This window comes from Delphinapterus leucas, chromosome 1 (assembly GCF_059928025.1).
Source record: "Delphinapterus leucas isolate spDelLeu-1000000601 "Yukka" chromosome 1, BTC_Dleu_Yukka2, whole genome shotgun sequence".
Classification (NCBI taxonomy): domain Eukaryota; kingdom Metazoa; phylum Chordata; class Mammalia; order Artiodactyla; family Monodontidae; genus Delphinapterus; species Delphinapterus leucas.
The window spans coordinates 172,581,153-172,607,800 of NC_143129.1; the positions used below are offsets into that span (position 1 = coordinate 172,581,153).

At 35.8% G+C, this 26,648-nt stretch overlaps 1 protein-coding gene across 3 annotated transcripts in view; it reads left to right on the plus strand.

Annotated features, from left to right (window-relative positions):
• Nucleotides 1–26,648, plus strand: part of HNRNPR (heterogeneous nuclear ribonucleoprotein R) — a 60,227-nt gene extending 33,579 nt beyond the window's left edge. For all 3 annotated transcript variants that reach the window (XM_022551814.2, XM_022551812.3, XM_022551811.2), the window contains one exon: nucleotides 71–26,648. In XM_022551814.2, coding sequence (XP_022407522.1) covers nucleotides 71–683 — 613 coding nt within the window. In that variant the 3' untranslated portion in view covers nucleotides 684–26,648. The remainder of the gene's footprint in view (nucleotides 1–70) is intronic.

The following is a 26,648-nucleotide window of genomic DNA, read 5'->3' on the forward strand; positions in this document are numbered from 1 at the left end:
TTAAAAAGTCAGGAAGAGTCTTGAAGCAAACTAATTTGTTTTTTCTTTTCTCCCTTCCCTCCATTGCTAGGTATGAAGATTATTACTATCACCCTCCTCCTCGTATGCCACCTCCAATTAGAGGTCGGGGTCGTGGTGGGGGGAGAGGTGGATATGGCTACCCTCCAGATTACTATGGCTATGAAGATTACTATGATGATTACTATGGTTATGATTATCATGACTATCGTGGAGGCTATGAAGATCCCTACTACGGCTATGATGATGGCTATGCAGTAAGAGGAAGAGGAGGAGGAAGGGGAGGGCGAGGTGCTCCACCACCACCAAGGGGGCGGGGAGCACCACCTCCAAGAGGTAGAGCTGGCTATTCACAAAGGGGGGCACCTTTGGGACCACCAAGAGGCTCTAGGGGTGGCAGAGGGGGTCCTGCACAACAGCAGAGAGGCCGTGGTTCCCGTGGATCTCGGGGCAACCGTGGGGGCAATGTAGGAGGCAAGAGAAAGGCAGATGGGTACAACCAACCTGATTCCAAGCGCCGTCAGACCAACAACCAACAGAACTGGGGTTCCCAGCCCATCGCTCAACAGCCGCTTCAGCAAGGTGGTGACTATTCTGGTAACTATGGTTACAATAATGACAACCAGGAATTTTATCAGGATACTTATGGGCAACAGTGGAAATAGACAAGTGAGGGCTTGAAAATGATACTGGCAAGATACGATTGGCTCTAGATCTACATCCTTCAAAAAAAAAATTGGCTTATCTGTTTCATCTTTAAGTAGCAATTTGCTGCCATTTGTATTGGGCTGAAGAAATCACTATTGTGTATATACTCAAGTCTTTTTATTTTTTCCTCTTTTCATAAATGCTCTTGGACATTATTGGGCTTGCAGAGTTCCCTTATTCTGGGAGTTACAATGCTTTTACCCTTTCAGGCTTCATTTTAGCTTCAAAACAAGCTGAGCACACTGTTAAATCATGATTTTGCAGAACCTTTGGTTTTGGACAGCTTCATTTTTTGGATTTGGGATAGATTACCTAGCAGTATGGAGTATGCTGTAAATAAAAATACAAGCTAGTGCTTTGTCTTAGTAGTTTTAAGAAATTAAAGCAAACAAATTTAAGTTTTCTTGTATTGAAAATAACCTATGATTGTATGTTTTGCATTCCTAGAAGTAGGTCAACTGTGTTTTTAAATTGTTATAACTTCACACCTTTTTGAAATCTGCCCTACAAAATTTGTTTGGCTTAAACGTCAAAGCCGTGACAATTTGTTCTTTGATGTGATTGTATTTCCAATTTCTTGTTCATGTAAGATTTCAATAAAACTCAAAAATCTATTCAAAACATTACCTATTTCAAATTCAATTGTGTCCTAAAACATTATTTTATTCGTAATCCTTGCAAGGAATATTGTTTTCCAACTATAACTGCCTATGTGAGTGATCAAATTCATGCAAAATTTGTCTATTCCAGTACGTATCGTGGATATCAGACTGAGAATTAGACTAAATTCTAGTATTTATTCCAAATAGCACTGCACTGATTGATGTTCTCTCATAGTCTTTCCTAATTTGGCAATTTTATCCTTTATTTTTATTAAAAACAGGTTCAAAGGCTTTTGAACATTCTTGCAGGCATTGGATAATTTGCGTTAAATAAAATGGGGTTGGGGAAGCAGACTGCAATTTATTTTGACCCACATTCTTTCTATAAAGGATAATTTGTTGTCTGAAGACCTTATTTGCTGGAGTGAATGTACATAACAGGAAAAAATGTTAGTACTGTGGCGTCAATTGCTCTGCGGACTAAACTTCATGTAAACTTTTAGTATACATGATTGTGACTACCACTTCAGTTACTGGTTTAGGAATATAATTTCCTATTGCTATGTAAATTTACTCTGAGAAACACTCATGCCTTATTAAGAGAGGCTTAAAAATATCCAGTAGTCCTACTTCTGACTTTCTGTTAATACCTCTTATTTTAATTTTTTTTACTACTCGAATGGCTAAAGTTTTGTTGGCCAAGTCATAGCATCTATTTCCATTTCCTTGAGAAATTCTGATTTATTGTAACTACTTTTTTTTGCTTGAGAATAAAAGGAACAAAAGAATCTGACCCTAACAGTGCAGAAAACTCTATCACTTTCAAATTACCAATAAAATTTTCCCTTCTATTCTATTCTTAGGTGAATCTAAAATGTTTTTAAATTATAAAAATAAGCCATTGGAGAATAATTAAAATGGGCACACCTTTATTTTGTGTTTTGTTCTTGTTTGGTGTCTTTTATGACAGGAGTGGAGTATTAGATTTCAAAATTATAAGCCACTTAATTCCTTGTGAGCTCAGGTAGATCATATTTTGGGTTTCATGGCTTCTTTTTTGACTTTGAGGAGGAAAATGAATATTTGCTGATGAAAGTCAATATATCTGATTTCTCTTTAAAAGTACACTTATTACATAGTACAGTAAGTTAACAGACCTTGTTCATATTCCTTTTATGTTTTGGAAGCTAATAAAGGAATTATATATAATTGCTGTGTATAATAGTGTCAAGTTAACATGGGTATCTATTTGATGAAGCTTAGATCTGGTTGTTTTTCTCATGCCCATGTATGCAAGTAAAGACACCAAACATTCTTTAAATTCTGCCTTTAAACTTCGAAAATACAATTTGAAGCTATAACTATAAATCTAAATTAGACTTAAGTACAACCTTGATTTTTCTTGGAAAGAAGAGAGGATCTAGAAATAAAATTTGAATTGTTTGTATTTCTTACAACTTAGATGTTACCAGCAACAAAGTTCTTAGGAACAAAATTAGGAATGGGAATAGAAGTGATTCTGAAAAAGTAATTTATGTGCTTCCCCCGCCCATCCTAAAATATAAACCCTAGTAAGAACATAAGAATCAAACCTAGGTTCCATGTCAAAATCCTTTAATTACAAATTATATTTCGCTCTCACCAATTAAAAATATATCTATAGAGGTGTCCCTCTAATATTGCCTTATAGGTTTTTTAACAGACGGACAAAACTTTATAAGCATTAAATCTCACTCTAGAGCTTTTTCCTTGTTGATGTCTTCTTATAAGCTATTCCGAGAAAATAGCTTCAGAGCTTAAATTTTCACAGAAGTAAATTTAACAATCTAAATAATATACAAACCTGAAAAATGTCAGTTGAGGAGATTTTTATTCTAGATTTGCATGACGTTTTTTCTTAAATAGGCACAAATTATGAGTTCTGGGAAATCTGATTTCCGACTCTCCTGCCGTCTTTTTTGTTCCCCAACCTAATTCATTTGGTTTTATTTCTGAGCCTGCTACAGTAACGTTTGTGTTGGGAAAGATTTTTACTTTATATTGAGGATGACCTCTTCTTTGTAGGTACCCTCCTGAGATTGACGTATATATGCCCCCTCCCCATAATGAAATACTAATTTTTATTTGATCACTCATTTATAGCAGTTGCTTAAATGTATGTATTTATATGATGGTGTTTTAATTTTTTAAAAGCAAAAAAGTTCTAATAAGTAGCCAGATTTTTAATAATTCCAAGTTTATTTGATCAATTGATGTGGAAATTGAGTTACTATGGTTCTGTAGGTAGTTTTTTTAAACAAAAGAGTTCAGCATAATTGTTTTTCAGTTATTCTAGTTACTGGGGTTATTCTGCATAAGAAAGCCCAATGCTTTCTGTTAGTAGATAATTTTTCTCTCATTTGACTTTGAAATGTGATTTAGGAGTTGAACCCTCTTTTTAAAAAGGTCAGCATGCATCGAAATAAATTATATATATTAAATTCCAGAAGAGAAGGGACGTAAAATTCCATTCCTAGCATAAAGCCATATAATATTCTTGAAACTCATTGCATCATTTGCCTCCTGCCCATTTGGATAATCATACCTACGTTTTATTAATTGTGTATTATTTGTAAAACCAAACCCTTCCAGTAAATACTTGCTATAAGGCTATCACTTGTCAATTAAAAAGACTTCTGAAGATGTTAAAATTTACCATTTTGATTTTTCCAAAGAGAAGTTTATTATATTGAACTATCCAGTATTCTTAAAACCAACCAAAGTATATAGAAGAATTGTTATTGTTGTTCTTTATTATGTGAAGCCACTTAAGTGAGCAGCTAAGAAAAAGCCTTATAGAAAGGGTGCACTGGATTTATAAGTGTGTTTATGTTTCTCTGAGAATGGGAGCTTCTGTTAACTTAGTTGTTCTAAGACAGTGGATTGGGTGACTGACTAGAGAATCCAGAATGACAAATCCATTGACAAGGCATGTTTACTTTTGCATTAGAAGTTTGTTGATTAGTTTTTATTTTTGAAATGCAAACACTAAACTTTAAAAATATTGCATATTTAATGTATTGGTCAGTAATTTAATATAAATATTTAATTGGAAGTGATCATTATTAATCTTTCTAGGAAAGTTTTTTTTCCTTTTAAATATATATACATATACTTTTTATTTAGAGGTTACCAGAAGCTCTGGGTTTTTTGTTTTGTTTCTGTTTTTTAATCATTTTCAGATGTTATCCAGAAATCTGCAAGTGTACTTTTCCTGTTTTAACTCCTTCCTTTTATCACCTGACTATCAGGGAAGCGAGGTTGAGGCTGCCCTGACCTGACATGTCATGATGTCGACTTGCTAGGTGGGGTTCGCTGGGGACGATAACCAGTGGAATTATTGGTAAGAACTTTTTTTTTCCTATTTTTTTTTTTTTTGTCAGTAGTGGGTCATTAAGTTTGGGAGAATGCCCATATTCTGTAAGTGGGCATTTATGTCAGCCTTGTAGAAAAATAAGACTTTAATATTAGGCAATACGGTTCTTAATAGGAACATATAATAAGTACTTCATACTCTTTATTCTCAAATTCGTATATTAGCGGAAAGGCCTGCAAGTATGAAGTAATGAAATATTCAGGGTATATTTTAAGTGGTCAAGATAGACTCTAAATCTCTTGGAGAAACAGTAACTTTATTTTATGTGATTTCAATCCCTCTAATATTTTCCTTATATTTACATTTTTATGGGGTAGATGAGCTTATAATGCATCTTTAAAAATATTTATTGCACATGAATGTTAGTAAAAAAAAAATAGGAAGGTGGGGCTTCCCTGGTGGTGCAGTGGTTGAGAGTCCGCCTGCTGATGCAGGGGACGCGGGTTCGTGCCCCGGTCTGGAAGAATCCCATGTGCCACGGAGCGGCTGGGCCCGTGAGCCATGGCCGCTGGGCCTGCACGTCTGGAGCCTGTGCTCCGCAACGGGAGAGGCCACGGCAGTGAGAGGCCCGCATACCGCAAAAAAAAATTTAAAAAATAGGAAGGTGTTAATAGAATGGAAGGTTTAAACACTAGGATAAATTATTTTTTAAAGTCCTCCAAAAGAGATACTAACGTTATAAAATGAAACTTAAAAGTTTTAGCAATTTGACAAACAAGAGTGGGCTCAGTTTAAAAGTACATTTGATATGATGACTTTAGGTCAAGAGGAAATTACATAACTGAAATATTAGGACCTTGAATATAGCAGTAACACAAATCTATCAACTTGTGTTTCCTCTGAAACCCAGACAGCTGATGGGATTAGTAGATATTGATAGAATTAGAGTAGATTTTTAGGTCATTACTGAAGAGCAAAATCTCATACTCAGGAGATTCTATGATGATAAAGTATAAATTGAGGAAATTAAATGTAATAATTAGGCATTTCTGACTACCACATAAAAAGTAATTGTAGTATAACATAAGCACTGGTTAAAAGTAATTATGAATTTTCATGCCTAGAACCTCCTCAATATTCTTATGCCTTCTTTGTTGGTTGGGCGTTATCAGTCTAGGGAGAATCTCCTAGGTATTAATGGGCTAGTCAGTGTCATGAATGTAAACCTTTATCTGTAAGCTTGCTATAGAGTAGCTGTATATTACTACAATGAAATTATACTATAAGAACTGCAGTGATTGTATCATTGTGTTAAAGTACTTGTTTCTCTTCTGACACATTTTATGCACGTATCAGTGATAGAAATGATTGGGGTGTCGAACTTTTAGATTGCACTTAATACCGTGTTATCCTAGGGAAGTTTTATAATTAGCAATAGGATCACTCAAGTAGTGCTGAGGGGTTCATATAACTTAAGGAAAATGCAGTGCAAACTTGCTGGCTTTTATACGCTAACAATAAAATACATTTCATGGGACCAAAAAAGAAGGAAGCATTATGGGGGAAAACTTGAATTCCTCAAATATAAAAAAGGGCTTTCATTTTCTGTAGTAACTTCGTCAGGATCCCATGAACATTGCGTATCTTGATGTCTCATTTATGATGGTTGGACAAAGGGGACTTCTCTAGCCTGTTGAGTAACACAGATAGAATTGTACTTTAATGAGTCTTATTGTGATGTCTAGTACTGTTATAAGGCTATTTCTATAACTGAGCTGAAAGCTCCTGCAAACATTACATTGCTGATACGCATACAGTAACATGAGAATATTAAAATAGGAACATTTGCAAGACCATTTAATCAGCAGTTTAATAAAAATTAATGCTTTTGGTACAGTGTTCAGGTACCATAACTGTGTTGGAATATTTGTACAATGTTAAATATTTTTAATAAAATCTAACATGTTCAAAGTGTTGTGTTGGTGATTTTGGGTGGGGTGTGATGGGTTCAACTGTGCAAAAAAGATTCAATAGTACTATAATTGAGACTTTTGTAGTCAAATGGAGTTCTGTTCCTCAAATTTAGTACTAGATATTGGGCACCTGTTCAAGTGAAGGTAGTGAAGGAGTGGGATAGTGAAAATAAAAGTACCGAATGAACTCTAGTGGGTTTATTAGAGTATCAGGAAGTAGCTTTACTGGGGTTAGAACTGGGTCTACAGGTGTCAGATGGGATTGTTGTCTTTGGCATAATAGGCTACTTATAAAGCTTCTCTGGTGAGATTGTGGCATATCCACATTGGAAATGATCCTAGAAAACATAGAGTTGGGCAAAGGGAAACACTTGTACAGTGCTTTTATAAGTAGGCATTTTATTCTCCCAATGTCCTTGACCCCTTGACATGACATTTCAGCAAGTGAAGGAGAAGTGAGGGAATACTTGAGAAAGGCTATGTTGGAGGATTTAGGTGCATCACTGGGAAATATCTCCAGTGTGTAAGAAATACCATATAGAAGGCTCTCTGTTTCATACTGATCCCATTGTCTTAAAGATACCCCTAATCTAGTAGTATTTCTTGTGACTTCTTTTCCTTGAAGGTGTACTTAGTTCCTTACCAGTCAAAAAGGTAGAAGCTCTGCAACTCAGAATGGAAATTTACTGGAAGTACTGTGCTCATTCCTCTGAATACTGTACCATTAATAACAATAAGGATTTAGGAGGAAAGTGACCTCATGATTTGTAAATAAATCGAGTAAGAAACCATTCAGAAGGAGTAGTAATACATTCTGCCTTGTCTCCTTTAAATGAAGACTGTTAAGAAAATGTGAGCTATGGGGAAGAAAAAGTGTACCCTATTGTTTAAGAAAGAGTAGACAAAATTCTTTGGTCAGTATTTTCCAGAAAGAGTTTACTGTTTTTATTTTCCTTTTCTCCCAAATCAAGAGGTCACTCACTGAGACAGTAAGGAATGTTCTGACAGCAAAAATATCTAAACTTGGACACCTTAGGAGTTGGCAGAGCTGGGGATCAGGGCGGATTGGGGCAGGGGTGGTGCAGCTCACTGCTTTATGGTGTATGTTTTCCAAAAATAGAAGGAGGTTGATTTTTGATGATCATTTTAGGCTTAGGCTCTATTGGTATCTTTTGGCTCTACCTAAAGCCCTAAATTTATTTATTTTTAGAAATAAGATTTTATTAAGTATTTTCCCTACGGAGTATATTTTATTCACATAGGGGAATATCTTCCTGTTGCTATGAAAGAAATCACATTTCTGTTTATTTAGACTTGAAATCTGTGACTGAAATCACAATCATGTATAGACATTTCCTCAAAAAACTAATAAGCAAGAGTAGTGTTTTATTCACCTATTTACTTAAAATTCCCTAAGGGTGATTTTAGGCCTAGCTGTCCATTTATTAAGAGGACAGGAGGTTAAATTAGTCATAAAATTGTACAACTTAGTCATGCCTTTTAAAATAATGTGAGGTTTGGTCACTTAAAAGTTTTTTCCCACAGGATTAAAGGTGAGGACCAATATTGTTAAGTGTAGTAACATTGGTGAAAAAGGAGCTCAGCCTCAGTTTTCAAACATGTAAAGGGGAAGATATTTCCTTAAATACGAAAATATTGCATAATTAGAGATCTCATGTACTATATTGAGCACTTTTTAATAGAATCTGGAGACAGAGACATCTATACAGGTGGTTCTCGGGGTGTTAATTTCAAGCTTCCACCAGGAATCCTTTAAATCTGCAAATTTCAGTTGCCTACGTTTTTAAGTAGATTAAGCAGAGGTTAACATATTTGAAAAGGCCATTACTGTTTATCAGCTAAATCACTATTTTAAAATTTTATGGGAAAAAAAGTGAAAAATATCATCAAGACAAATCTTGTTTTTATTTGAACCCATTGATTATAATGGTATGTGTTTATATATTTCATTATTGTTCAAGTACCTCAATTGCTTTGGTCAGAACGACTTGGGCATACTTCTGGCAAGCTAGGTATAACTAAATATTTTGGTTAGATGGTACATGTTTAGCATTGGCTTATCATATTGAAACTTTCTTTCCATGCTTCCTGTTAAGAAGTATAACCTTATTAGATCAATAATATTTAAGTATCATCTATGTAGAGTTGGTGTGGAAAACAATTTGATCTATTTCAATATAACCAACAATAAATACTGTTACTGAAATGTCTTTTTAAATCCTGAAGAGTAATGTAAGTATGCTTGTTAGTTGTAATGTCATTTTTATTTGACTTTTCAAAGGTGGGAAAAAGATAAATGAGACCGTTTGTTGCATTTATCAAAATAATTTTGCAAGAACTTCTGGTGATTATTTTAACTTTTTAGTTAAACTGTTTAGGTCACAGTTCACCATTCAACAGTGTTTCTCAAACTTTAATGTGGATGGGAATCCCTGGGGATTTTTTGAAAATGCAGATTCTGATTCAATAACTTGAGATGGAGCAAGAATCTTGACTTCTAACGTGCTCGTAGGTGATGTCAATGTCCCTAATTACACTTTGAATAAATAGCATGGTCATAGATTATATCACATTTGGGGGGTTTTTAGAGAGTAGACCTTAGCAGAAAAGATACCAACAACAGATGTTCACAGTGGTTTGTAGGATGGTTGGTCTAGGTGGATCTAGTTGGAGATTAAAAACTTTAGTAATGACCACCACAAATGTTTATTGTGTTTAGATCCCAAGGAAAGGTTAAGAGCATAATCTGCAAGAAAATGAAATGAGTTTTGAAAATTAGGCATTAATAGTTTTAGGGAACTGATGGAAGATAAGAAGGAAAAAGCAAAAAAGACTGGGTGGCTGAGGAAGTGTCATGGCATGTTTATTTAGGAATTACATCAGAAAACAGATACAGAAAGTCATAGAAGATAAAAATAACTTCTGACAGCTCGGAAAGGGAAGGCTAATAGGTAACAAAAAAAATAGCCATGTGGTATTATTTTTCTTGAAATCTCTGACTTAAAAAAAAAAGTTAACATTCATTAATCAGGTCAAAGTAAGCCTTTGGTGGTGAAAAATTAAAGCAGATTAAGGAAGAAAATCATTAAAGATGACTTTAAAAATAATTTATATGGATTAAGGTCAACAGATGGGAAATGTAAAGAATAGAAATGGCAGGTATCCATACCAAAAACGGTATCCATTTTTATATAAAGAGGGACTAGGATGTAGTCCCTGGGAACTGATAAAATATCTTACTTTCAACTCTAAAACTTTATTTTGAAAAATAAAAAAATATTATAGATGAAGTATGGAAAAGAAATATTCTGCTGTTTCCTTATGCCAAGCATTTTTTTTTAATGGTAGGTTAATAATACTAACTATTGTGTGAGTATTGTGTTACCAGGCACTGTGCTAAAGGAATCACTTTATATTTTGTGTATCATGTAATCAACAGCCCTTTAAGGTAGGTGGTATTGTCCCTACTTTAAATATGAGGAACTCAGAGATTGAGATTTAAGTAATATTTTTTGCATAGCTAGTGGTTCTATAAAGTGGCGAAGCCAGGATTCAAACCCTGTTCTGCCTGAGTATACACTCATAACTACTAGGTTAGGAATAGGCCTAATGAGTCAGGTTAGACTTAAATGTTTAATTTTATGTTTACTTTAACTTATGCCTAAAATAAAGCCAAACTAATTTGAATTTAGAGTAGCTTTGATCCTTGAACAATACAGGGTTTACAGGGACCAGCCCTCCTTGTAGTGGAAAATTCACATATAGCTTACAGTTGGCCCTCCTTATGCACGGTTCCTCTGTGTATGCCGTTCCACGTTCTCGGATTCAACCGACCACAGATCATATAGTACTATATAGTATTTACTATTGAAAAAAATTCACATATAAGTGGACCAATACAGTTCAAACCTGTGTCGTTCAAGGGTCAACTGTAAAGTCCTAGATTAAAATGGATTGCTAAAGGGAATGTGTGTGTGTGTGTGTGTGTGTGTGTGGTGATGATAGTTGCCATTTGTTTTGTTTTTCTTCCGTTATTCATTTATAAAAGTTAAGGCCAAAATATATTGGATTTTGGTCTCCAGAAAAGCCATTTTTAACTAAGCAAACTTACAGTTGATTTGGAAAGGGAATGCCACTTTCTGATTGACTTAAAAAAAATTTTTTTTTACTTAAAATTTTAAAATTTCACTTATTTTATTCACAAAATCCAAATTAATCTTCATCCCTGAGTTTGGTCTATACTAGCGTTTAAAGTATTGGGTTTTTTTAATTGAATTCTTTTAATTTAAAAAAATTTTTGGCTGTGTTGTGTCTTCGTTGCTGTGCATGTGGGCTTTTTTTCTCTAGTTGCGGCGAGCGGGGGCTACTCTTCGTTGTGGTGCGTGGGCTTCTCATTGTGGTGGCTCTCTTGTTGCAGAGCACGGGTTCTAGGCGCAGGCTTCAGTAGTTGTGGCTCAGGGGCTCAGTAGTTGTGGCTCGTGGGCTCTGGAGCACAGGCTCAGTAGTTGTGGCACACGGGCGTAGTTGCTCCGGCGGCATGTGGGATCTTCCCGGACCAGGGCTTGAACCCATGTCCCCTGCATTGGCAGGCGTATTCTTAACCACTGCTCCAGCAGGGAAGTCCTAAGTATTTTTTAAAATGTTGTATTAAGCCATCCCCATCATCTATCTAACATTTGGTTTCAGTTCTACATTTTTCAAGGACATGGTAGAAAAGTTTGTTAAAGGCCTTCACTTAAACGAAACCTCAGTGTGTGTGTGCGCGCGCGCGTGCACAAGATACAGAATTAACACATAAAAGGAGCCAGTATAGTCAGCCGTAAAATTGGTCATGTAGAGAACCTATTTTCCTTCCCTGATGCAGAAAGAAAGGTGGTCTGTAAAAAAAATTTTTTTAATAAAAAAAATTATGGCTTTAGATTATTCAGGGTTTTCTCTGCTGTTCTATTTCGTGAAAATCTGAGCTATATAAAAATGGTATATAGGTAACCAGATATCAATATTTTTGTTAAAAGCCTATTAATTCTTAAGGACTGTAATGTCTTGCTTCTAGAATTCTATGTAATTTGGTCCATTGCTTAAAATAATTGGGTATTTCAGAATAGATTCAGGGATTCCCAGTACTCAGCAGTCCTGAATTTAAGTCACCATGATGGTAATGTGATGCTATAAGGGATTAGCTGAAGACTTTTTATTTATGATACCTGAACTTAAGTCTTTTCTTTGAGTTTATAACTGATCAGTTGATCTGGCTCTAAGAAAACTAGCTCTCTCCTTAACGGAATTTTCACATGATTAGTTTTGTTTGGTGTAGACTAAATGTTTCCCAGAAGGAGATTATTAATGATTTGAAATATTACATTAATAAAGGATCTGGCCAATATTTTCTGAAAAGTCACTATCATTGCTGTTTTAAAAGTAATATTTTTATATCAGCTTTAGTGTTCCTTTATATTTAAATCTGCAAAGTAGGTCAAAGCAATGATAAGTGCTTCTTAAAATTTACCCAAAGATTCTGTCTGGGGCAGAATATTTAAGTCTATAGATGTATAGTATAGTAGTCTTGAAGAAAGAAGTTTGACTAACTGTATTCCAGCAGCTGAACACTGACATGAATTCTCAGCATATAATTTATGTGATCTTGCTTACCAATAAATATTTGGGAAAAATGTTTAAATAGTTGTAATAAATAGCAAAGTCAAATTGAGGCTTCATCATTACATGTGGTGTTGAAAATTATTAACTTTACTCTTATTTTTATTAATGTAACATGTTTTTCACCTTAACAAGATTGCAGAATATACAGCTGCTTTCTCCATAGTGTGGGCTTTCAGTATGACAGTAAGAACTACCAAAAGTTCCCCATACTGGCTTTTGTCCTTGAGAAGTATTATAACAGTAATTAACTTTTCTTTTTCTTTTCAGAAAGTACAGTAACATCTTGATCAACCTGTTAATGTGTAGGAAGGGATATAATCAAATAGATTCATCTTGTACATTATCAACCAAATCTAGATAATCAACTAAAAGTCAGTTATTTATTGAAAAGGTTAATAAGTCTAGTCTGTACCTAATGTTGATAATTGATACGTTGTCCTTCATTTTACAATCATTGAGTGTTTTACATTTCAGGAGTTAGAAATACAAATAGTAAGTCATCATTATCCTCAAAGAATTTAGAAAAGATTCCAGGAGGCAGTAATAGATTTATAAATAGTAGGGATCATCAAACCAAATCTTCCAGAAAAAACACCATTGGAAATTTGAAAGGGATTCTGTGCTCATAATAAAATATTCAGCTTATAATTGGAATACATGAATAATGTGTATGATTTGGATTACTCCTAGAGAGAAGAGCTTGTAAAATGTATATATCATGAATTTTTAAACTAAAATTGTTTAGTATCCACTGGATATGATCAAAGTAACTTGATTTTAGGAATTTTCACTGTACAGTTCAAATTTTAAAATGTAAAGATGGAGTGACCATATGAATTTGAAAGAACAAATGTGAAGGTAGGTTTCCTTATATTTGTATATGTTTTTCCCTTACTGAAAACTGAGCCTTTAAGTGAGAAATCCCTGGTCAGGGTTGAAATAATGGGCAGTTCTTTGAAATATTTCTTACCTCCCTGAAGGTAAACAGACATACAGATGTTGCTTTGTTCCAGTGGAGTAGATTTACTAAAAATATTTTTTTTCTCCATTCCCTGTAATTCATAAGGCCCCTCATGAGGTCAAGCTGTTTCAAACTCCATGATGTCGTAACAAAACTGGCTAGTGTCTAATAATACACACTGTTATTTCTGTTTTTCACCTATGAACATTTTCTCTTTTAAGAAGTTCTAAGACCTATAATTGCTAGCCAGAACTTTTAGTCAGTAAGAGAGAACTGAGGTTAACACGTTGAAGTGGTTATAATTTCAGTCAAAAACAAACTTGGCAGAAGAACTAATACTGAATGCTTCCAATGGGCTGTCATTGTCTTAAGAAAGTGTAAATGTGAAAACTGAGACAGAGACATTTTGGTCCAAGGTCCTCCTGAATAGAAGTGGCCAATCCTGAATTGACCCTGGTTGGTCTGATACCAGAGCTCACATTTTAACCACCACTCTGTACTGCCTTCTGGGTTTTACTTGCTGTGTGCAGTCTTATCTGGTAAATGTCATTAGGCTTCTTTGAAATATTGAATAACTGGGGTATTACTAACTAGTTGGTTAGACTATTAGTTTCCCCAGCTCAGAACTGTAGGTGGGGCCAAAGACTAGTTTCATAGAAATGACAGCATAAGAATTATTTTGTGTTGTGATGGTAAGACTAATGATAGCCTCTGAATAGCTGAGAAGCTTCCGTTTTGTAAATAAATATTGCTATCAGTGTAGCCTTCATTAATTGAACCTTCTTAAACCTATTTATGGTTAACTACTCTCTTTTTAAAATTTTTTTTGTATTTGTGGCTTTTGTCACAAGTTTACTAATCATCTTGTGATTTGAGATTTCTTTTTACCAATTTTAAAACATTTCCTAGTTAGTGTTTCAGGATTTGTTTTAAATTACTTTGAATGAAATGGAGCCAGACTGTGGTATCTTATCTGCAACCACTATGATTTTACATGGAATTCAATTTTATCATCTTAATTTTCTTTCCAGATTGGAGTTCTTACTCTTTGAAGGTAAAAGCTACTTTATTTTTGTAAACACTTCTTAGCTGCCCTGTTTTGTATGTTCCCTGGCTTTCTTTCTTGTCTTTGAAGTGGCTGCTGGAAGGTCATGAAGTATGGGTGCATATATAACCCGGCTTTGTGTAGTGTTGATTATCTTTTTTTTTTTTTAACATCTTTCTGATTACCTGCAATTGTTATCTTTCTGTTTGTTTGTGTGTGTTTTAGAAGTAGGGCATTATTGTTTAACTCATGGTTTGCCTAGGCTAAGGTCATAGACTAAAGATAGAGCAGAACCAGAACTTATTGCCTTATTGTTTTCCACTCACTTTGATTCCTGGAGAAAGAAGCCTATATGTAGTATGCATAAGCAAAGTTGAATGGCATCCTGATTGCCTGTGAACTTCAGGAAAATCAGTTCTCAGATAGTAACTGATATGTATATACATATATGTATATGTGGCTGGTGAATAAACAGTTTCGCAATATCAGAGTTGGGACTTGTGACCTGGAAGGTATTAATCAAAGTCAGGCTGGCTCTAGTTATACTTAGCACCAAGACCAGGTTCAGAATTCCAAATAGGTATCTGACAAACCAAGGTGCCCTGGGTTGCTCTGAGGTTCCATCCAGCTGTGTCCTGTCTAGGAGATTCATAATTACAGATCATTTTAATTGCTGCTCAGTTAAAGGCAGCATTGCTAATGACAGCAGTGATCTTCAGGCCATTTCAGTTGCCCTTTTTCCCAGTCATTATCCTTGATCGTCTTGTTATTTTTGACACAATTGAGTAAACCTTCAAAGCTTTTCTGGCTTTTGCTGGCTGTGGTCCACAATATGTGTATTTCCTTGTCCCTTGTAATGCCCTCTTCCTGTATCTTTTGTCCCTCTTTAGGGACTTCAGCCACTATTAAGGCTACTGAATTTTTCAGTCTCTAATCTCATATGTACCTCCAGATCACATGAGACTTGATAATGTGGAAAAATAGTTACCAGTCATTTAACAAACGTTTAGTGAGTACATGTGTTCCTGGCACTGGGGATACAAGGAGCAGCATGTGGCAAAGGGAACAAAACCTCACAGACATAGCCATGAAAGAATTATGTGTTTTGGGAGCACATTTTGATCCTGTGGGTTGCGATCTTAACAATTCTCCTGTTGGATTTTCTGCTAAGTCATACTGATTCTTCTACAACGTCTTTTCCTTACTTTCTCTAGTTAATCTACTATCCTAGGGTGGGCGTTCTTAACCTTGCAGGAAAATGACTTGGAACCAGTGTAGGAAAAAATATCAGACCAACCGTAAGAACTGACAGTTGTGGGACTTCCCTGGCTGTCCAGTGGTTAAGACTCCACGCTTCCAATGCAGGGGGTGCGGGTTGGATCCCTGGTTGGGAAACTAAGATCTCACATGCCGCACTCCACACGATGCGGCTGAAAAAAGAACTAACAGTTGTACTTCACTACTTCTGTTGATTGGAAATTTTGTATTAAAAGATTCTAGGAATTCAGCAATACTTTTTAAGTGAATTATTTTATTAATTACAACAACATTTACATTCAGATGTAGACTGTACTTTTAGAGAGCCACTTTTATGCTAAATAATGTACTAGGGTCTGAAAATACACTGTGGGTATAAGGCAGTCTTCTCCCATTATGGAGCTAATGTTCTATTAAGGGAGAAAATTCACATTAAGTTGGCTTGATGTACCCCCAAATCTAAGACTTACAGGTTAGGAGGCATTGCTGTGTGTCTTACAAGTCAATTTCTAAATTATTACAACTCTTCTCCTAATTTTCCTACCTGATGTCTCTCACTATTCTGTTTGTTCTATACAGTTGCCGTAATAATTGTCACACAAATACCAATATTCCCATCACATCATGGTGTCAGATCTGAATTCTTGAAATTTGAGACCTTTTATATACTTCCCAGGTATCTTTCCTTTCCAACCTTTTATTCCTTTCCCATTCTGACATTCTAGTTAAACCTTTACTGTTAACCTTAGGGAAGTTAGACTGCCTTTGTCCACCTTGCTTTAACTCATTACTTCCTAGCAATTACTTTGGCGATTATTCCGTTTTCTAAAGAGACATGGATTGGAATGTGATATCATTCATGAAATAACAGGAATATATGGTTGTACTATGAGAATTACTATATACAAAATGATTTCTAGACTCCAACCAGTGGCCCACTTCCGGGAGCTGTTGGAATCACTTAAGTGGCAATTTGACAACAAAATTGTACTGAAACTTATCTAGATGCAGTGGGTAACAAAATCTAAGTAGAAAATGCAGAAGGGTTAGATTTAGTCATTATGGATATGAGAGTTTGCATCAGGTTTTGAGGATGAACCTAGTGACTCACAGAGAACTTAAAATTCTCTTGACAGTTAAAGAGCAATCTTTTGCTTTACAGTTTTCAGAATTACACTTCTTAAAAGTACAGAGACCAGGGCTTCCCTGGTGGCGCAGTGGTTGAGAGTCCGCCTGCCGATGCAGGGGACACGGTTTGTGCCCCGGTCCGGGAAGATCCCACATGCCGTGGAGCAGCTGGGCCCGTGAGCCATGGCCGCTGAGCCTGCGTGTCCAGAGCCTGCTCTCCGCAACGGGAGAGGCCACAGCAGTGAGAGGCCCACGTACCACAAAAAAAAAAAAGTACACAGACCAAACAGAAAAAAGGCCTAGTTGGCCATTCCTGGCCTAAAAATTACATAGGTGGGTACATAGAATTTCACATGCTGTTGTATTTTCTGAAAGCAAAGGTTCTGTTATATTATTGCAGTACACGTCCATATTGCGGTAGTCATCCATACTGTGAGTGAGACTGTTTAAATCTGTACTTTAATCATGGTGATAGACTCCCTTAGACGAAGCCTGTTAGACCTGCTTCCTATGTTCGATGCTCTAGCTGTCTCTTCCTGGGGAAATTAAAGCACAAAAAGAAAGGCTTCTTGATATTTTTGACGTGATATCCAACCCTTCTCACAGTAGTCAAGCAATAGCTCACATTCATTGAGTTCCTAATGTGTGCCAGTCACATGCAGCTAGGCGCTTTATGTTATCTATAGTATTCACAGTAACTCCCGTGTTAGGCACTAGTATCCCTATTTCCAGTGGGAAAACAGGCCCAGAGGGATTGAATGACATGGCCAGGGTTGTACAGCTAGTTTGTAATAAAGCAAGTATTAGAACTAAAAACTTTCACTTTTATCTTTCTCTGGAAATATATTTTGCTTTTTAGAGCTAGAGACAAAGCAGTTTCTTAGGTTAGATTTATTGTGGGGAGTTTTGAATTACAAGCTAAAAACAAAAGGTTTATTCTAGAATATAAGGTTTAAATTTGTAAAATTTAATTTGCTATTGTATGCTTCTTCTATTGCCCTGCTCTTAGCCTCATAGAATATTTTCTTTTCTACATTTTGTGATTGATATATGTTTGCTTCTTTATATATATATATACACAAAAGCTTTAGTTTTGTAGGGGAAAGGGATAAAAGAGGTTAAGTTGGTTTTATACTTGCAATAGAGTCTGACCACTTTGATTATCCTCACAGCAAACTTGAACATTTAATTCACCACATTTAACATACATATAACACTATATATATATATATAAGGGCATACTGCCTTCCATCTCCTACTATCAATAATAATAATTGATGCCAGGCAAGAAGAGTGTTACCTCGTATTTGGATCAGCTATTTCTATGTAAAGAACGTTTGAAAGAATTTGCCTGAAGCTGTTCTGAAAGTTAAGTATCATGAGATACATTGGCAAGACCTGGACTCAAATTCCAGCCATTAAGGGAGCCCATCGGGGAGATCCCTGCTTTTGCCCTTGGAAAAATAAAAATAATAGTTGATAAGGGAATAAAATTTAGGTGAATCTGTGCTCTGTTTAATGCTGATGGCTAGCATTTGTTAAGTGCTTACTATGTGTCACGTACTGTTCAAAGTGCTTTTCAGGTGTTCTCTTCACAGCTTCACTTTTACAGACGAGGACATTGAGAGGCAGGAATGTTTGTAGTAGAGCCATGATTCAAATACTAAATAACTGATCAGAAATAGAGCCCTGCGTCTCAATAAACTAGAAGAAAAAAAGAAAATAGAGCTCCATCATGTTGTAGAGAAAGGTTTTTATTTTATTTTTAACTTTGGTGTTTTCTCTCTTCCTTTCCTCTCTGCACTTAACTCTACCCCCATGTTCTGTGTAAATTTCCCCCCCCCCACATTTAAGTTTTACTTGTTTTTCCCTCCCTTTTCAAACTATTCAGCATCATCAGGAGCAGTAAACTGGAAGTTTATTCATAAGTTTAGAAATTTTATAAAAGACTTAAAAATAATTATACTTCATTGACCTATGTCTTGTCTTGAAATTTTTCATTTTGAACTATGTTGTTTAGGGGGAGAGCTATTAAAGTGTTTTCTCTGCATGTTTATGATACATTTTAGATCTCCCACATTTTTTCCCTGGATATTTATCAGGAGATGGTGTAGAGGTTTGGTAAGTAATACAGTTTGATTTTGTATGTCTCAAGAGTTTCTCATTAAGTCACATAATTGAGTTTTCTTTATTCTGACTTTTTTCTCCTGGTGATTCTGTTTGTAGTATTGACTGAAAATCCTTACACTAATGCTAATTTTGATCTTTTTTTTCACTAGCATGTATTGGCGCCCTCAGACTTGAAGAAGGACATAGGTAAAAAGTATAATATGGAACATTTTCTACATTAGGGTTATGAAGTCTTTTTCCTTTAGTTGCATACTTGTGTTCAATCTGAAAAATATTTACATAACAATTTAAGTGGTATAGGTTCTGCCAAAACGATTACGGGTATTTTGATTCTCTTTTATTTTTATAAACATATATCAGTTCTCAATCCTTCAGGTCAAAAAAGGTGGTCTCATGTTATATTAGGAAGTACTTAGAAATTTATTTCCCTTCTGTGTGAAATTTTATACAGTACTTGAGTTACTTAATTGTAAAGTGAATAGCAAATACTAATCTAAAACTAACATTTTAGATTTATCGGAATCAGGCCTTACTGCTGCTCTGTCCGAAATGCTTTCTTCCCCAGAAGCCTCAGTGGATATAAACCCCATATCATACCTCTCACATAGCTGAGCCAGGTGTGCCAAAGTGAACCCTGCAAGTTCTTTTCTATGACTAGAAGTTGTAGAAGAGCAAAAAACCTTGGAAGTGTCATATTCATTTATCTACTCATAAAGTTGTTTTAAAACATCCTTTATTTTAATTTAGAAACAAGGTATGCTACACATTTAAAATTTTTCATTTAGTGACACCAAAAATTTTAACACATTTTTCTGTCAAACAAGTGTTCTTTGAAAACTAAATGTCTGCAGTTATTTTTTTACTTGGAGTTACTTGAAGTTTGCTTAAACTCCATTTACTTGAAGTAGAACTTCACAGTGAATGAAAAGGACTAGGTTCTTCCGCAAAGTCAGTGAGAACATGAGTTTCTACGTATGGATAATACACATTCTCTCTTTTTCTTCTTTGTCTTTATAATCAAATCTCTGAGAAAAAGGCTCTGATGGCAGTCTTTTAAAAAGCTATAGAAAAAGAATACTTTTTTTTTTTTTTTGGCCGCACGGCTTGAGGGATCTCAGTTCCCCGACCAGAGACTGAACATGGGCCACGGCAGTGAAAGCCCAGAATCTTAACCACTAGGCTACCAGGGAACTCCCAATAATACATTTTTTAAAATTCCACATTTTCCGTCTTATTTATAGTAACCTAATTTAGCAAGATCAAATTGGGAATTTCACCCAAGGTATCGGGTAGAACCATTAGTTTGTTGGAGAATTTACTTGGGGGAAAAAAATAGTGGATGGAAGGAGAAGGTGCTGGTTGATAGCAATCAGAAATAAATGTTGTAAAGCATCTTTGGAATTTGTTGTAAGTGGGAAATTTATCTGGTATATAAAAATTTTACGTTTGTTTGTTTATTTTTGGCCATGCCACGTGGCTTGTGGGATCCTAGTTCGCCTGAACAGGGATTGAACCCAGGCCCTTGGCAGTGAAAGCAGGGAGTCCTAACCACTGGACCGCCAGGGAATTCCCCAAAATTTTATGTTTATTCATGGGATTTTTTAGAAATTGACCCATTTCATAAAGCACGGAGAAACTTAATACAAGTGTGGCTGTTGACACTTAGAAATATTATGTCCATTTATTTTTAAAAGTGACACTCCAGGTTACATCACAGTCACTGGCAAAGTTCATTCAAATACAGATTTTCTAATTTTCTTCTTTGCTTTAGCATTTTTTAAAAAGTGACCTGAAAGTTTAATTTAGATAGGAAAATAAGGGCTTGATTATTGGAGTTGTGTATGATGGTAATAGAGTGCCCATGTTAGTATTTTCATGAAAGGGGGACAGTGTAATAACTGATTGGCCAATGATTAAAAGATAGTGACACATTTAGGATTTCTTATTCTTTGTAGTTTGAGTTAGAAGTTTATAACCTTTGTCTCATGAACCTTGCAGCAGCTCCAGTCACTCCACATCTCTGCCTAAGAGGAAGGTGGAGTCAGAGTCTCCATACTTACATTCACTTTGTCCTTGACAGTCTGTCAGTGACCATGATTTCTAAGGCTCACTCTTGGAACCAGAGGCAAGAAGAAAGGGGAGAGGGTGCTAATCAGATTAACTGCCACCTTTTTAATTTGACCGTTGTTAATAATTTACATGAAAAGTAGTATTTACTCTTTACTCTGCCTGTAGTTTTAACACTGATTTTTTTCCCTGAAATTTCCAAGAGCTTAGCTCAATGTCTTTTTCAAAGAAAGGGGGGTGGGCAAAGCCCACATATGTTGGGAGAATAGAATTACACGGGGAAAATGTTTTTCTTTTAAAAAAAAAAAAGGAAATAGAGAAGAGGTTGCAGGAAATGGAGTAGTGGGGTCAGCATTAGGAAGGGAGTAGATGACATAAATATTAAGTAATTTGATTTGCTTCCTATGTGGTTTACTTATAACTAACATGAAATGAGTGTTTCATTCCTTAAGTGTGCACTTTGGGAAAAATGGGAAGCCAGGCTGGAGACACAGATCTACAGCAGATGCTCTGTATCCAGGTAGCAATGGCTCTGATGGCATTCAGTCCAAGAGCAACAGCATCTCCAGAGGAAAAATCTATAAATATTCATGAATGTGATCACCTTCACCATCATCAGCCAACTGATCCTGTCATCAACCAGGATAGGATAAGGCTTCTTGAAAGGCACTTTGATGGCTTTTGATTATCAGGAAATTTTATGTAGAAAAAAAGTTGAAATTATGCTCAAGACTTCTTTTTCTGGTTTCTTGTTCTCTTGATATTTCACATTTCACAACTAAAATAATCGTAACGCCTTGTTATCTTTTAAAATGAATTTTCAGGAGCTGAGGCTACAGAAATCTCCATTTCGTGGGCATAATTGACACTTGACCCTTTGTTTATAGTTATGTACAGAGCATCCCCAAATTGGGAGAGATTGCCTCTTTAAAGTTGGTGGCCATCTTGGCTCAGTGTTAACAAGGCCTAGTCTACAGGTTCAGTTTTGCTTTTGGCTTTGTCCTTGAGTTGAGAACCAAGTGGAAGTGTTGGGACCAAGCTAGCAACTATACTTAAAATATATATGAATCAAGTGTACTGTTTCTGAAAGACCAGTTATTGAGCCCCCCTCAGTCAGGGATACTGAATATTGGGTTTAAATGAAACAAGAATGTTACTCATTTTATATGTTCGAAATTAGTATTTTAAAGAAGCATGTAAACACTTAAAAGTGTAGTTGCATTTGTTGTAGGCCAAAAAAATATGGCTGTTATCACTAGGGTATGACTCATGTGGTTCTTGATTATTTACACTATTACAGAAGAACACAAATATGCATAGCTCCAGGTAATTTAACTTTGAAGTGAGAGATTATAAGCACCTTTCTAAGTGAAAGAAAGGTGTTTACTTCAAATGAGTGATGAAAACTTGGTGCTAGGACCTCCGCTTTTTCTTAGGTCCAGTGGTCAACTTCTTATAAACCAGGCATAAAGAGAAATAAAAAATAATTAATTCTCCATATCTTGAGCTTTATTTTCTTCAACTGGTATAATGAAACAGGTATAATGATTACATTTCTCAGTTTCCCCCCCACCCCTCCCCTCTTAAGTCTGTAGGAGCAGTTGTGATGTCAGTGGAGCTGTTGTGATATCAGTGGAGCAGTTGTGATGTCAGTGAAGCTGTGGTTAAGTATATTAGATTATATTAGGGGACTTGAAATATAAACAGAAGTGTTTTGTAGTATAGATGTCAGAATAACCAGCTTCAAAATACAAACCCTGAAACTTAATTGTTGACTGTTAACAAGAACAAAATACTACAAACTAGGATGTCTTTAAGAGCAGAGGTCTGCTCTTGCCAACTCGTGGCTCTTAGTTTAACAAATCTGATCCAGGATGCATCTCAACCGTGCAACAAACCGTATTTTATTTTTGCCTAATTTCCAGATACCACTTTAACACAAGTGCTCTGCCCCATTGCTTAGCTTTGAGCAGTGTCCTACTTTGAAAAGAAACTTATATGTACATTTTGTCTTCCCTTTGAATACTATTTAACTGCAAACTAAGAAGCATTGAGCCTAGCCTTCACACAGCTTGTTCTCAAACTCTGCTTTATGAAAATTCCTCAGCTTTTTTCAGATCATTCTAAATGGTCATTTCTTTTTTTTTTAACATCTTTATTGGAGTATAATTGCTTTACAATGGTGTGTTAGTTTCTGCTTTATATCAAAGCCTTTTCTTTTTTAAACTGAATTTTGCTTTTTCTTTGTAAAGTTAAGAGTAGGTAACATGAGTCCCTCTTGCCCTTTGCAATTAGAATCTGGCATCAGAAGCAGTTGTTGCTGTGTCTGATTTTCATCCATGAACTTTTCTGGGATGGAAGGCATATTGATTCCAATGTTTATTATTTAATTGGGCAGTATAAATAAATTCACTGGCTCGCCTTCCTGTTTAGCGAACACCTAACCATGATATTTTATATTTCTTACACTTCTGGAATGCCACTTCAAAAATAGAAGTTGCGGGGAGGAAAGAGGGTACTTGGACCATACTTTGAATAAAAGACATTTTGAAATTTTTTTGTTTCTTAAAAACAAAGCCAACTCCTTAGTACCAGATGTGTTCATTATACTTTTTGAGAAATTACTCTGGTCATTATATTTATCATTCATGAATTAGTATTCTGCCCTAGTCCCTAAAGATAGTTTTATATGCTAACTTTTGTTCTACCTTTCTAGCTGCTAAGATAGATAATGGTTATTACAAACAGCATGTTTTTAAATGGTCTCCAGCGTGGACTGCTCAGCCAGTGATGGAGTGAGTACGTTGAGGAAGAATGTGTCATTTGGAATCCAGAGCCATTCAACGAGGATAACTGCCTGATACATGGTCGGAATGCTCAAACTAATGGCATACCGATGGCTTTCTCTTCCATTCCCCTAAAAAGCAAGTTTGTGAGCCTGAGTTCCCCTAATCTAGCTACTCTCATTTATATTCCCAAAGTAGTGACCTAATTCTGTCACTTTTGGCTGTCAAAGGGAATTGAGGTTTCAGTGTGTGAGTACAGCAAACATATTTAATGATTTATAGGAAGGAAAGAAAAATAGTTTTGTTTGCTAACTACTTGAAGTGTAGAATGTTTTGGTTTTCAGTTTATGATTTTGCAAAGCATAAAGACATTTCTTGGTAATTCCACATGAATTATTCAATATTTTTTCTCCTCTCTTACTAAGTTAATTTCAGTGCTAATTTCCTATGAAAGCAATTGAATGGAATAAGTCTTAATTTAAAACTTGTACTAATGATAATCAGGTATGGTTCACTTTTTTTTTTCTGACTTAAGTGATAACGTAAGTAAAATACTCATTTCAAATTTGACTGGCAAATTAGAAAATCAGAACAGTTTGCCAGTATTTTTCATTCCCTTTCTTAGGCATGTTTTTCCTTTACACATTTATAGTGCAAAACAAACCAGTGGTGCAGACTCATACTTAAATTGATCACCGTTTGTCTTGGTCTTCGTGGGAATTACATCTTTTTTCACTCAACATTTATTAAAGGAACAAACAAAAATTTTAGGCTATACCAAACTAGTAACTTTAGCTTGACTAAGAGCTGAATTTCATAAAGGAACAGAGTATGTAATTCATTTTCACATACTTTAAGGTATGACTCATCCCTATTAAAGTTGTGAGACTCAAAGCTACGCCCGTATCACTTAATTTTATGTCCTTCCCTGTTTACTGTGTCTAACCTTCAAGATTTCGTGACTGATGCTGAAATGGAAGCCAACCATTGCAGAAATTTGGGGGAAAATGAACCTGAAGAATGCAAGGGGAAGTAGGAATTCATTTCTAGCATTCCCAAACCTGCTTTGTCACGTCAGCTCCACTACAGTCAGAGGAAAAGAACTGAGTTCATGAAAATTACCAACTAAGCCTTACATCTGTCTTTAATGTTTTTAGGAAATATACTGAAAAGGTAAGTGAGATGTCTGTTTTGAAGAAAGACTTTATTAGGTATTTTAAAACCAGTTCTGTATTAGTAAAACTGGACAGCTGCTTTATTCTGAGCTTCAAAAGTCTTGTCCCCATTTTGGTATGGTTCTCAGTAATTGTGGAGAAGGTGGAGTTGTTCCAACCAACACGAAGCTTTTCCTCTACTTCTCAGCAGTTAAGCTGGATCTTGCGTTGAAGTGTACAGAGTGCCAGTTTTTGTTGTTTTGTGCTCAAATCCTCTCAAAAAATTATTTGTAGTTGAGTTTTAATTTTACCCCTTACCGTTTAGAAAAACTTTTTAAATGCTTCAAAGTTCCTACCAGAACTACATTTGTATTATATGTAGTCAAATAAGAGTAAAATTATGGAGTTGTATAGATCTCTGTTAACATCCACCTATATGGGTTTATAGATAATTTTTAAATTACTAGGATTAAATTGTTCCAAATTTATTAAATCCCTATAGGCATTGTGCCAGGCCCTGGAATAAAAAGATGGACTAGCACACAGTTCATGTCCTCAAGAAATTCATTTTTATTGATACAGATTGAATTCTAGTTTAGGGAATCAGAATCAAATAAAACGAGGCTAATTCCATTTCCCAGTCAACAATCCACTGTAGCTAGCATGTTAATCTGATATATGACAAATTGTATTTGAAAGATCCAGCACTGCATGTGTGTGAGAGACATTTACTAAATACTTCCTATGTTCTAGGTACTGTTCTAGGCTATATATATATATATATATATATTTTTAATCCCTATCCCTGTAACTATCCTATGAGATAGGTGCTATTGGTTTTTTTTTTTGTTTTTTGTTTTGTTTTTTGCGGTACGTGGGCCTCACACTGTTGTGGCCTCTCCCGTTGCGGAGCACAGGCTCCGGACGCGCAGGCTCAGCGGCCATGGCTCACGGGCCCAGCCGCTCCGCGGCATGTGGGATCTTCCCGGACCGGGGCACGAGCCCGTGTCCCCTGCATCGGCAGGCGGACTCTGAACCACTGTGCCACCGGGGAAGCCCGATAGGTGCTATTTTTAAAGCCCATTTTCTAAGTCATTAAGGCAGAAAAGTTAACTTACCGAAGTTTGCACAACTGTCATGTAGGACCAGTATTTGAACCCAGGCAGGCTGATTGCAGAGCCTGTACTCTTCAATTTGGGTGTGATATTTATATGCAGTACCTGGCTAGGAGTACCCACCAGACTTTCCAGATTCTTAATAAAATTTGCCTAGTTTTAAAAAGGAAAGTTTCAGTAATATAGAACTAGTATAGATAACAGTTGTCCAACTTTTTAGAGAACCAGAATTTCCCTTTTTTCAACTCTTGGCTCCAAGACAGTCATTTTGCATGATGATCTCCCCTCTTCCCCCTCCCCTCACTCCCCCCAACAGTGTGCGTGCACACACACAAAATTTAAAGTGCTGGCACAGAGAAGCAGAGCTTATCACCCTTATATTTTCTCTTCACTACCTATTGTCACTTAGTCCACCCCTCTTTCTTTCTGTAATATGGACATTTCCTTTAGCTGCTAAATGATGAGAAATTAAGACTGCTGAGACTTTCCCTAGGATTCTTTAAAAATAGATTAGGCTCTGTACAAAATAAAGAAAAACTGCTGTGAGAACTCCAGGTAGGTAATTTACTTCCTGTTGTATGTATAGTTTCTGAAGCCTCTGCACCTCTAGCCCCTGTTTTATATTTCTGTAAATCTGATTTGACCTTTAATAAACTGTTTTCTGAAGTGA